At 32.7% G+C, this 11773-nt stretch overlaps 5 protein-coding genes and 1 long non-coding RNA gene across 8 annotated transcripts; 2 read left to right on the forward strand and 4 right to left on the reverse strand.

Moving 5' to 3' along the window:
• Positions 1–1020: 1020 nt before the first annotated feature.
• LOC108629114 (uncharacterized) lies at positions 1021–4579 on the forward strand. 3 transcript variants are annotated; one of them, XR_003389686.1, is made up of 5 exons: positions 1021–1163; positions 1245–1347; positions 2125–2202; positions 2281–2489; positions 4449–4579. It is a non-coding gene; the product is annotated as an uncharacterized LOC108629114 (long non-coding RNA). The 3 variants fall into 3 exon arrangements; XR_003389687.1 differs by lacking the exon at positions 2125–2202 and having other exon boundaries at positions 4449–4575; XR_001916825.2 differs by lacking the exons at positions 1245–1347; positions 2125–2202 and having other exon boundaries at positions 1022–1163; positions 4449–4563.
• A 15-nt stretch (positions 4580–4594) lies between these two features.
• Positions 4595–5463, reverse strand: Blos1 (biogenesis of lysosome-related organelles complex 1 subunit 1). Its single transcript, XM_018031480.2, has 4 exons — positions 5178–5463; positions 5009–5081; positions 4715–4932; positions 4595–4635 (listed from the first exon to the last, which is right to left on the reverse strand). The coding sequence occupies exons 1-4, from the start codon at positions 5236–5238 to the stop codon at positions 4595–4597; spliced, it is 393 nt and encodes a 130-aa protein (XP_017886969.1). The 5' UTR covers positions 5239–5463.
• Positions 5464–5539: 76 nt separating this feature from the next.
• On the forward strand, positions 5540–7204 carry mRpL46 (mitochondrial ribosomal protein L46). Its single transcript, XM_018031492.2, has 4 exons — positions 5540–5750; positions 5849–6187; positions 6259–6401; positions 6473–7204. The coding sequence occupies exons 1-4, from the start codon at positions 5690–5692 to the stop codon at positions 6743–6745; spliced, it is 816 nt and encodes a 271-aa protein (XP_017886981.1). The 5' UTR covers positions 5540–5689; the 3' UTR covers positions 6746–7204.
• LOC108629103 (putative 18S rRNA (guanine-N(7))-methyltransferase) lies at positions 7030–8747 on the reverse strand. Its single transcript, XM_018031491.2, has 5 exons — positions 8265–8747; positions 8168–8205; positions 7897–8075; positions 7391–7817; positions 7030–7318 (listed from the first exon to the last, which is right to left on the reverse strand). Exons 1-5 carry the CDS (start codon positions 8301–8303, stop codon positions 7174–7176), a joined length of 828 nt encoding a protein of 275 aa, XP_017886980.1. The 5' UTR covers positions 8304–8747; the 3' UTR covers positions 7030–7173.
• Positions 8748–8841: 94 nt separating this feature from the next.
• On the reverse strand, positions 8842–10383 carry LOC113464830 (uncharacterized). Its single transcript, XM_026817098.1, has 3 exons — positions 9855–10383; positions 9143–9789; positions 8842–9028 (listed from the first exon to the last, which is right to left on the reverse strand). Exons 1-3 carry the CDS (start codon positions 10134–10136, stop codon positions 8941–8943), a joined length of 1017 nt encoding a protein of 338 aa, XP_026672899.1. The 5' UTR covers positions 10137–10383; the 3' UTR covers positions 8842–8940.
• An 86-nt stretch (positions 10384–10469) lies between these two features.
• Positions 10470–11760, reverse strand: LOC113464829 (uncharacterized). Its single transcript, XM_026817097.1, has 2 exons — positions 10771–11760; positions 10470–10656 (listed from the first exon to the last, which is right to left on the reverse strand). The coding sequence occupies exons 1-2, from the start codon at positions 11310–11312 to the stop codon at positions 10569–10571; spliced, it is 630 nt and encodes a 209-aa protein (XP_026672898.1). The 5' UTR covers positions 11313–11760; the 3' UTR covers positions 10470–10568.
• Positions 11761–11773: the final 13 nt, after the last annotated feature.

The following is an 11773-nucleotide window of genomic DNA, read 5'->3' on the forward strand; positions in this document are numbered from 1 at the left end:
TTATTTCTATTAATAAAAAAAAAAATATAAACGTGTACAGATACTTTTTATATATTTTGCCGTCTATTTTATCGAAGGTTTAACTTGGTAACTATACGTAAGTGGAATCTTGAAACATCTATAGAACACCGCTAGAAGCAAATTGACTTAAATTTTAGAATCTCCTTCAATTGCAAATCTGCGATCTATCGTACGAATGAAATCAGTGTCTAACAATAATTCGAATGGCGTCAATCGATCCGGAATTGCATATGTAATAATAGGATGCACTACTCGGCCTATATTCGCAGGAGCTTTCTAAGCTTATTTTCCAAACCGATGAGAAACTATTTCTGTTCGTTCCGATTGCGGTGCATCGATACATACGTACATATATTTACTTTTTAATACACGTATATCTCTTCTGATGTCGATATATGGATTAACGCGTATATTGATTCATTGCTATTACCTCTTATCTGAGTAAATATTCACGTGCCACCGGGTTGCCGTGCTGAATTATACTGCACCACTCCTCTGATGTTAATCTCCTCCATATGAACAACCCGTGGCAATGCATTTGAGCTGTCTAAAGTCTCGACACTTGAACATCCCATGCTCCTCTCCTTTGTTTGATAGTTACGCATCAAATGATAATCCTTTGCGCCACATGAATGACAAGTTCAAATAGGGTCGTTTCTTCATCATCGGCTGATTGAAAACTTTTAAGTCAAACTCAAAAACTTATTCTTACTACTTAACATACTATTAAATTAATCCCGTCCATTAATTACTATTAATAGATCATAAAATATATTTTACATTTTTGTCATAGAATAGTAAATAATTACATTAGTAAGTGAATATGTTCGAAAGTAAATATGCGTATATCCAACTTTTGATCTACGTATAGTCAAGCTATTTAAACATCTACATTCGTATATTGCATTTATATCTGTGCTCCGCGGTGCACAGTGTGTAAAAGCGGTGTCTATTAATTCGGGAGGACCTGTGCAAAATCTGTTGGCGTTGCTAGATAATTTGAGAAGAAGGTCAGTTGAATTGCAGTTGTCCACGCTGCAACACCGTGCGAAAGTAACGAACGTATTATCTACTTATACATACATACACGTTTAAAATGGATTTAAAATGTTTTATATATTTGTTGATATTCAGTCATTCAGGTAAATCAATATGTTCCTCTATAAACAAAATAAAGAGTGTGCTTTATTGTTGCTAATTCTTATTAATTATTCTCGGTTCAGTGTACCTATCAACTTCTGCTACCATCTACACATTTAGAAAATAAATAAACTTTTTAAAATTTTATTGATTAAAAGAAACGAACGTCTACAAGTACTGAAAAATGTAACATTTCAGAAAGTTGATTTTAACTTTTTGTTCTTTAGAATTCAATTCATATTTTAATATTATATTTAGCAAAGTTCTAAATAGTAATATCCGATTTAAGGATGTATTGGCTATACAGTCAATCCCAAAAATTTATACACTTTAGAAACGCATTTAGGGAAAACGAAATTTTTTGTCAAAAGTTCGCCATTTCGACGCTGGGATGGTCGGATTTTGTCAACATCAATGAAATGCCAAATAATCATACGTAACTCGTTAAATATCGAAGTTAGAAGGAAAACAACTTTTATTTGAAGCATTTTTCGCAATTTTGAAAAAAGATTTTTCGTCAGCGTCAATACTTAATTGGATATTTCCTTCTATACTTTTTAGCACGTAGCTATTTATTATTAGCATTATTCTTCCGACGTCTGATTTTTTTTTAATTATAGGAAATGCGTTTTTCTAAGGTACATAAACTTTTGAGATTGACTGTATAGCCAATACATCCTTAAATGTATGCAGACCGCGGGAAAATTGCCGCATGCAAGTGTATGCTTTATAGAGTAAAATAATTCCAATAAATGAATTATTATAATTACGTAACTAAGACTACAGCTACACTAGTACAGCTTGGCTTTTTTTATTAAATTTGTGGTGCACATCGGATAATTCTAATACCGTTGGCACACCCAAGCGCATACCTGTTCGGGTTCACAACAAGATAAGATCCGTTTTATGAATGTTACGGATCTAAGTAATATAAATAATTGTACAAATTGAAATTCGTGACAGAGAGAAAGATTATAAAAACACGTGCCTGCTTTATAAATTATATTCTTAAGGAAAAGACGAAGGAGGAAAACATGATCAGTTTGTATACATACGATGCACAAAAATAATATGCAAGAGTTTATTAGTCTAAACATTTTTTATGTAACTGGTTCATAGACAGGAAAATCACAATGCCTAGAGTACAATGCAGAAAATAAATCTCCATAGTAGGGTCTCGTGTAATCTCGGGGCTATCTAGCTAGATTAACGTCGTGTACATCAGTAGTATGGTCATCGCTGTTACGTTCGTGTCATCGAGTTATCACAACCTTTGACAGGTAACGCTTTTGCAATGAAGAACTCGTACAACTTTTTCACCGTCATAGGTAAGAGAAGATTTTATAATCTGAATCAATTTATCTATTTCCATCATATCTAATTGTTTCTCTTAAAGTGAACCCCGTAATTATGCTTAAGCGCGTATTATTCGTATTCAAATTAAGTAATTTCCCTCATAAAGTTTAGATATTACTCATGTTGTAAAATGTCAGTTATAAGTTAAGTAGTTATATTAGAATATAAATTGTCTATTTATAACTTCGGACTATAGCTACAAAATAAGAAGTACTAAAATCTAAATAAAAAAATTATAAAAAGATAAATCAATTATTAACAGAATACTAAACTTTATATTGAAACAGATTAATAATAATAGTAATTAAATACAATAATATTATTTCTGTAGTACTTAAAAAATAAAAGTAGCTTTCTTTCAGAATATTCGTGCATTTCGGAGGTAAAATATCATTGAGCGTATGAATAATGTAATTGTGTCAAATTTGTATTATATGCATATAGAATACTAACATGAAAAAGTTGCATACGAAACATCTGCTATAATACAAAAAAAAACCATGATAAAGGAGCAAATTGGCGAAAACCCTCTTTTAATGACCGGATGCTTTTGTTATACTCATTAAAATTCGTTATTCGTCGAATTCTTCATCAGTGTATGTATGTAAATGCCGTAGCCCTAATTTAAAAGCATTGACATCTCTTTGAGGGTCAATTATGTGCTAATTTAGAACTTAGGAAGATGTCGAAGTCTTTTTTTAAATTTCGTTATCATCATCTTACCTGGTTCAAAACAATGTAGTATTAATAAAAATGTACTTGCATAATGTTCAATATAGTCAACGGTCAATGAGGTTAATTTTATTTCCTGCCACACGCATTACTTGTCGAATGTATTGAATGATGAACTTCTACCGCAAACTGATATGCGCGTACAAATGTCCATATTGAGTTTTAGGGCAGGAACACTTTAGGAAAGTAATGTTTTATGCCGGTATGTTGTAATAAAATAGTCTTATCATTATCATGAAATTTGATAAAGAAAAATATAAAAATTGTCTTTAAAATATTACAGATACGTCATAAAAAGTAGCTGTCGAAAACGTGTTTCTCCTTAGACTTACAGGCATTGAGAAACAAAAATGTTGTAGATGATAATTAAATATTTGAATAACTGAATAAAAGAAAAATGCATCAATTGCAATTTTAATTTTGAATGTAAAAACATGAATATTTGTTGCTTCATGTTCGTAACGTATCGTCGAAAACTGAATAAATATTAATTCTGAATTAGTTCATGCAGACCTTTCGATTCCACCTGTTGCTCCTTTAATCACGGCGTTGATGATTAAATTAAGCGCACTAATGTCATGAAATGAGGTTCAAGAAGCAGAGTCGAAGGGGCTGCACCGCACGTACAAACTTTACAATACGAGTACATGAAAAGTCTTTCTTTTTTCAAAATTAAAACTTTTAACTATTTTTATGACTGTTATATCATATCTGACATATATCACATGTATGTCTGTTACAAAGTGCCTTACAACTTTTAATTACATAAAAAATTTATTCCTTCGTGCCCACTTGAAAAACTAATTTATTAACAAATATTATAATAATAAAAGTTGTGATAAATATGCACACATACTGTTCGGACAATCCTATGTACAGTAGGATGTGGCACATTAATTTGCTTCATGTGCTGAATCATTGGTTCGTTCCCGCATCTCTCTCACGTGTGAAGAAATCATTGTATAAAACTATAGAAACATATGTATAAAATGTTACATGAAAGATAGCGAATCAATTTTCTTAATCCAGTATTAATCTGTTTTAATTAATAAAAAAGAATGAAAATGAAATTTTTGAAAAAAATTTATGCAATATCAGCACGGAAATTTCCGTTTTTATAGCTAGTCTATCCACTTTGCTAAATTCTGAAATTATGTTGAACTTGTAAGCTCCCAGTTGAAATTTTTATTTTGTTTCAGTTGTATTTTCAGTTACAGCAGCACACGATTGGTCGTATTGGGGTCAATATGGTATATATTTCTTTCTAATCTTATATAATTCCGAACAATTTTATTTATCTATTAGATATGCCTATACATTTAAGTAGATAAAGAGGTGAACAAAATCAAATAAAGANAGCACTGGGTCCTTGAGTTTCTTGTGTTGCTGCAAGAATTATATTAATTTTGTATTTTGGTTTATATAAGATAATAAATGCAAATAATGTATAAGAATATTCTAAGACCTTTATAAGAATATTCTAAGGCAGTTGCTATAGTTCTCATATCTCCCTCAATGCTGCGTGCCCAATTTTCAGCATCGCCAATCTCTTTTAGAGCGCTGGAGAATGCTTCCACCAAGTTTAACCAAGATTGTGTTTGCTTTGCGAAATTTGTTGCACTGTGTTGCAACTGCTTCGCTTCTGCATCTAACTTCTTTTGATTCAAATATGCTTGCGCCACACTACATAATCATACTTGTTGAATTATCAGTCTTATCATGTTTATTTCATTATTGTCAACGATTACTTAGTACTTACCCTACATTTAAATGATCAACCAAAGCTTGTGTCAAATTGCTCGCAGCTTGCACAGCTTCTTTCCTTTTTTGTTCTGTCAAAAAAATGTTTAGTTATAGTCTTACATTAAATCAATGTATCTCTTATTATTGCTATGTTTGTATACAATTATGTTTCTCTCATTATTTACCTTGTCTTTCTTTTCTTGCTGCTTGCTTGCCTTGATGTTCTTTTATAATAGCAGATAACATATTTATTTGTTGTAAACTCGTAACCAAAGTTTTATGTATATACTAAATACCAAGTTTATTCTTTTTTAGTATGCACATTCATAATACTACGTGAAATTTGATTTACGATATATAAATAATTAATTTGATATTATTTTCTTTTTATGTCTGTACACTGCTTGCGTGGAACGACGTATGTAATGTATGTATGCATGTATGTACGTATAATATTGCATGTAAAAGGTTATTCTCAGTTATTCTGCTCCGTTTCTCGATATATACTGGTATACATATACATACGTTTCACTCCTCATCTCTGTCAAAAGACGAGAGTGGGGTTAACAGAATTTTTTAGCAGAAATATATACCAGTAGTAAGATATTCTTAAATTTATATAGAGTTGTAATCATAAAATTTCTTAATTTTTGCTATAGCTGTTTTTAACTGTCTCCTCTTGTCTAAGTATGGAATAATGATGTTGAAGAAAATCGTAACATTACGCACACCAAACGGTGTACCTTTCCTATCAACGGGTAAGTTATGAATTAAAATATGGTGTTCTATCCTACTGGAGGTGTCATTTCTCATAAGTAATCAATGTAGACAGTGATAAGAAGAAACTTCCATGCAGGTGTTTCATTAGCATCTAAGGTTATACGTCGAACGTTATCAGAAGAAAGCATAGAAGTTGAAGGAAAATGGGATTTGTTAAGTGCCGTATGCTTAGAGCGTCATCCAGTAATTACAAGACCAATGCAAGATTTAGAAACAAGATATCAAGAAATGTTGGAGCAAATACAATTTGAAAACAGTTTGATGTCAAATTTTGAGCTGAAGAAAGAGGCAGCAAAAAACCGAAAGGATGATCCATCAGACTCTGATCATATCATGACTTACCAAATGATACAAGATCTTGAAGATTCTTGGGAAGACGAACTAGAGAAATTTAAATTAGCACCAAGAGTGAGCGGTATGTCTTTGTGAATTACAATACTTCATTTAATTCACTCTGATATATTTTAAATTAGATTCTAATTCTAGAAACTAAGGAAGATAACATAGTCGCTTCTTTGAAGCGAAAGTTAGATAAAAATCTAGTCTTGTTAGTAGAACAAAACATTGGCAACACAAGTTTTTGGATTCCTCCTCAGAGTGCAAGGAAACAAACAGAAACTATGATACAAGTAAGTAGCACGTAATATATACGTATATTTCTTAAACCACAATAAATAATAAACTACTTTTGTTTTTTTAGACTGCAAAGAGAACTTTACAAGAGCTATGTGGTAGTAATGTAAGAGTACAATTTTATGGCAATGCACCAATTGGATTTTATAAGTACAAATACCCTAAAAGTATGCAGGACACAGATAAAGATGGTGCAAAGATTTTCTACTTTTTAGCAAAATATATAAGCGGGCATGTCTCTCCTGATGTAAACCACTGCTGGCTAGATAGAAATGAACTGAAAAAACGTGTACCTCCTACAATTTACAAAAGTTTATCTAAATTTTTATTGCCTGATTAAACTATTATATTGTAAAATATATAAAGTTTTTCAAAATATACATGTAGAAGAAAAAACGTAAATGAATGACTATGTTATATATTCGTTTACATTGATGCAATGTATAAAGTGTTTAAATAGTATTCTGATTTATATCTTTAAATTACGTTATTATATAAAATATATTAGTAATTAAGTAAAAAATAGGATCCTATATCTTTTCATGCTACACCCAATTTGGAAAATTCGCTACTATAAAAAAGTGTACATACGCGTTAACTATATCATAAATTAATTTCAGTACATTGAGTTTGGATATGTACATTTTATATTTCATACAGACCCTATGTCATAATGATTTTCGGACTGAATTTAATGAACATTTACATAAATTTCCTTATATTAAAAACTTAAACCTGTATTTGACGAGAGAAAGAAGTGTGTCGAAGTTAAAATCTACCACATCTTCTTCTTCCCGTATATTTTGTATCATCCGGAACTCTCTTTCCTTGTTTTCGGCGTCTCTCTTTTTTCTCCATAATCCAATCTCTACTATTTTTTAAGGATTTACCTCTTGCCTTTTTCATTTGCTCCCTGAAATTAAAAAGTAATATGATAAGATAAGCACATTGTTAAGAATAAATAAAAGGGAATTAAATGCTCAACCTTCTACTCGTGTATGAAATGGCTCTTCCATCATCATTGACACCTAAAGCTTTAGGAAGAGCAGCAGATCCTCCAGTCATTAAAACTAAAAAATACTTTTTTGCTTTCGTACTGTTTGGAAAATCTACAACTACACCTCCATAAAAACCTGCTTTTGTTGCCTGTGTTGTAACCAATTCAATTTGCTCACTATTTTCAGGGTAAAATTGAAACACAGCTCTAGCAGACCTTGATAAACATGAAAATAGTGTTGAAAAGAATTTATATAATCTTCTTGACGGATTGTGTGAACTTTTATCTGCATTGCATAGCCATTGCAACGCAGAGATACTAATTGCTCCATCAAAAGTTCCTGCTTTAAATGATATTCCTTGGCCCATATCTGCCAAAATTAAATCTCCATCCACTTCTCTTTCTAAAGCTACTCCTATGAATTGGATATAAGAATAATTAAAACATTGTGAGGTATAACTATCTTAGGAAGAATAAATACTAAGTATAATTACCAAGCATTGCAGGAGATATATCGATACCTATCCATACATGTCCATGGTCTTCAATTACACTGCCACTTAAACCAGAACCACATCCAATGTCCAAAAGTAAGTGTGTACTATCCTCTGGTAATAAAAGAAGTTCGATAGCCCGTTTACACATCTGCTCTTGTATATCCATCATTCGAGAACTGTAAGACAAAAATTTTCAAATATATATGTACAAGTAAATGAGATCATAAAGAATTATAATTACTAAATAAAGGATGCTATTTAAACTTACTTTTGTGTGTATTTTCGAGCTTCGCATTCATCGTAAAACTAAAATGAGAAATAAGAGGAATAAAACAATAATAATACGATGAAAAATTAATTCTTACCACTTCGGGCGGTGCTAAATGTTCCGGTCTTTTTGACATTTTTCTACTTTTCTACTGTGATTACTTATTTCGATAATTCTGAGGTTATGTGTAATTAGCACGTGTACACTGTACACTCCATGATGTTTAGTCTCTAGAGTCTCTACGTCATCGAGGATGAATCGGAGATCGGAGAGCGGGAGAGGAGATTACTAAAGAGTGACAGTGGGGCAGTGGCGGTGGCGGTGTGGCGGTAATGCCCGTGAAATCGTTGGGATAGCGAATGAGATTCGATAAGGCTCAAAATACAGTCGGTGTTCGCTCTTTTCGGTAGAATTCGTAAATTGTACAGGACTTTCCTTGTATCTAGACATTCCAATGATGACATTCCATTTAAAAAACTGAAGGTGACTGTAATATCTCAATAAAAAAGAAAGGTAATAAAAAACAGACTCGAGCACTGTATGTCCCCTTGGATACCATGCAACTTTTGTTTGAAACATTTTTTCGTACGACGAATACTGACGAATACCTTACGAGTTATTTGAGGTCGTCATGTTAGGAGACTCACCCTGTATACTGTTTATGCATGTATGAATGGGTTTCAAAATTTATTGCAAGAATTCGAAAACTTTAATTTACAAATAGGCTGTTTATGAGCAAGTAGCTAATCTATGTATGAACTATTTATATAAAATTACTTTTTTCGTTTCAAATTTAAAATATTCAAGCTGCGACGTTGATTACGTATTTGTTCTGGCAAAACTGTATACGAAATATCAACCCTGAAAAATGAATACAATAATTCTTTAATATCTCACTGTCAATTGAAAGAAGAGAAATGTTTGTAAATCCTTATCCCAACTTTTCCCGCCGCTTTTGAAATTTTGAAAGTTTACCTATCGGCTGATGGCTGGTACTGTAATATTGATTCTTTCTGCGCTGAAATTTTTATTTCATTTTTCCTTATTATATCTGTCGTTGATCGTCGACGATGAATATTTATTACGTCTTTTTTTTTAACATCTGGACTAGCGACAATTTGTTTTTTAGGTTTCGAAACACGATCAATTTTTTCTTCTTCGACATGACTGAATTTATCTTGAGTCTTTATCGGTATATCTCCAGGGATATGTTTTTCAGGTATCGATGAGACACAAACATTTGTTCCTACGTAGTGACTCCCTTTTTTTCTTTGATTATTCATTTCAGTTGATGTGCTTAATTCGCAAATTACTGTCGACGGTGTTTTTTTCTTCCTACTCTTTTGCTCTATTTTTTCTCTCACGGAATCTTTTGGATCCACTTGTTGCTGTTCCACTATTTTTCCGTTATGATCAGCGAGCGGCGATTTATCGGCAATCGCCGACTTTAATGTAGAAACAAACGTTTGCAAAGGAGGTGGTTTCTCAAGAAAAGTTTGTTCTACATTTCCAAACATCCAAAGATCTATCGGCGGTGGTTGAGGTTCAGCATCAATAATCAGATGCGTCGCCCTTCCACTCGTATCACATCTCCAATAAGGATCTAATTTTGGTGACACCCACTAAAAGATAAATAGAAACTAAGCAAAATAGGCAGAAATTCGAAAAGTTGCGCGTGGATACTCGCGTTGAGCACGCGCAGCCAAGCCTCTCGAACACATTCGCTGGTAAATTCAAATAACTTCTTTTCATAGAGCTGCTTCTCGGTCACAGTTTCGATTACCGCAGTAATGATATCCTCTTGGATGTGAGCAATCACATGATCTACTAATTGCTCTTCTACGAACCCATGCCATTTCGATTCCCGAACGTCGGAAGGAATCGAATGAAAAATTTTTGAGTATCTACGTTCTAATAAAGTGGATAGATCACTTCCTCTAACATAAGAGTTTATACTCCGTTCGTTCATCTCGTTTTGTTTCACATTGATCTGCAAAAGATTGATCGAACGATACGATCGCAATTGAAATATTTAGTAAATCACACCAATACTTGATCGATTTCATTGTTTATTTCTTTTCATATATATTTATTGTCTCGATGTATATTTATATTTTCTCATCTATTGTATCGAATGTACAATAACGCATATAACAAACAAGTAACAGTTTGCTGGCGTATGAAAATTTTGTACAATCAAAAAAAGTTACGTACATGTTATTATTATCTCGAATACCTTACGAGTTATTTGAGGTCGTCATGTTAGGAGACTCACCCTGTATACTGTTTATGCATGTATGAATGGGTTTCAAAATTTATTGCAAGAATTCGAAAACTTTAATTTACAAATAGGCTGTTTATGAGCAAGTAGCTAATCTATGTATGAACTATTTATATAAAATTACTTTTTTCGTTTCAAATTTAAAATATTCAAGCTGCGACGTTGATTACGTATTTGTTCTGGCAAAACTGTATACGAAATATCAACCCTGAAAAATGAATACAATAATTCTTTAATATCTCACTGTCAATTGAAAGAAGAGAAATGTTTGTAAATCCTTATCCCAACTTTTCCCGCCGCTTTTGAAATTTTGAAAGTTTACCTATCGGCTGATGGCTGGTACTGTAATATTGATTCTTTCTGCGCTGAAATTTTTATTTCATTTTTCCTTATTATATCTGTCGTTGATCGTCGACGATGAATATTTATTACGTCTTTTTTTTTAACATCTGGACTAGCGACAATTTGTTTTTTAGGTTTCGAAACACGATCAATTTTTTCTTCTTCGACATGACTGAATTTATCTTGAGTCTTTATCGGTATATCTCCAGGGATATGTTTTTCAGGTATCGATGAGACACAAACATTTGTTCCTACGTAGTGACTCCCTTTTTTTCTTTGATTATTCATTTCAGTTGATGTGCTTAATTCGCAAATTACTGTCGACGGTGTTTTTTTCTTCCTACTCTTTTGCTCTATTTTTTCTCTCACGGAATCTTTTGGATCCACTTGTTGCTGTTCCACTATTTTTCCGTTATGATCAGCGAGCGGCGATTTATCGGCAATCGCCGACTTTAATGTAGAAACAAACGTTTGCAAAGGAGGTGGTTTCTCAAGAAAAGTTTGTTCTACATTTCCAAACATCCAAAGATCTATCGGCGGTGGTTGAGGTTCAGCATCAATAATCAGATGCGTCGCCCTTCCACTCGTATCACATCTCCAATAAGGATCTAATTTTGGTGACACCCACTAAAAGATAAATAGAAACTAAGCAAAATAGGCAGAAATTCGAAAAGTTGCGCGTGGATACTCGCGTTGAGCACGCGCAGCCAAGCCTCTCGAACACATTCGCTGGTAAATTCAAATAACTTCTTTTCATAGAGCTGCTTCTCGGTCACAGTTTCGATTACCGCAGTAATGATATCCTCTTGGATGTGAGCAATCACATGATCTACTAATTGCTCTTCTACGAACCCATGCCATTTCGATTCCCGAACGTCGGAAGGAATCGAATGAAAAATTTTTGAGTATCTACGTTCTAATAAAGTGGATAGATCACTTCCTCTAACATAAGAGTTTATACTCCGTTCGTTCATCTCGTTTTG

This window comes from Ceratina calcarata, unplaced genomic scaffold, assembly GCF_001652005.2.
Source record: "Ceratina calcarata isolate Rehan_Ccalc_2016 unplaced genomic scaffold, ASM165200v1 scaffold554.2, whole genome shotgun sequence".
NCBI classification, from domain to species: Eukaryota; Metazoa; Arthropoda; class Insecta; order Hymenoptera; family Apidae; genus Ceratina; species Ceratina calcarata.

What these genes read in the sequence shown, in the direction of transcription:
- mRpL46 (XM_018031492.2), top strand. Translation starts at nt 5,690, where the DNA reads ATGATGTTGAAGAAAATCGTAACATTACGCACACCAAACGGTGTACCT. An exon ending in TGTACCTTTCCTATCAACGG is followed by an intron (nt 5,751 to 5,848) that starts GTAAGTTATGAA and finishes ACTTCCATGCAG; the next exon opens with GTGTTTCATTAGCATCTAAG. An exon ending in AAACAGAAACTATGATACAA is followed by an intron (nt 6,402 to 6,472) that starts GTAAGTAGCACG and finishes TTGTTTTTTTAG; the next exon opens with ACTGCAAAGAGAACTTTACA.
- LOC108629103 (XM_018031491.2), bottom strand. Translation starts at nt 8,303, where the DNA reads ATGTCAAAAAGACCGGAACATTTAGCACCGCCCGAAGTG. An exon ending in GCTCGAAAATACACACAAAA is followed by an intron (nt 8,076 to 8,167) that starts GTAAGTTTAAAT and finishes TTTGTCTTACAG; the next exon opens with TTCTCGAATGATGGATATAC. An exon ending in ATTTCATACACGAGTAGAAG is followed by an intron (nt 7,319 to 7,390) that starts GTTGAGCATTTA and finishes TTTTAATTTCAG; the next exon opens with GGAGCAAATGAAAAAGGCAA.
- LOC113464830 (XM_026817098.1), bottom strand. Translation starts at nt 10,136, where the DNA reads ATGAACGAACGGAGTATAAACTCTTATGTTAGAGGAAGTGATCTATCC. An exon ending in CTTGGCTGCGCGTGCTCAAC is followed by an intron (nt 9,790 to 9,854) that starts GCGAGTATCCAC and finishes TTTATCTTTTAG; the next exon opens with TGGGTGTCACCAAAATTAGA. An exon ending in TACCAGCCATCAGCCGATAG is followed by an intron (nt 9,029 to 9,142) that starts GTAAACTTTCAA and finishes TTCATTTTTCAG; the next exon opens with GGTTGATATTTCGTATACAG.
- LOC113464829 (XM_026817097.1), bottom strand. Translation starts at nt 11,312, where the DNA reads ATGTTTGGAAATGTAGAACAAACTTTTCTTGAGAAACCACCTCCTTTG. An exon ending in TACCAGCCATCAGCCGATAG is followed by an intron (nt 10,657 to 10,770) that starts GTAAACTTTCAA and finishes TTCATTTTTCAG; the next exon opens with GGTTGATATTTCGTATACAG.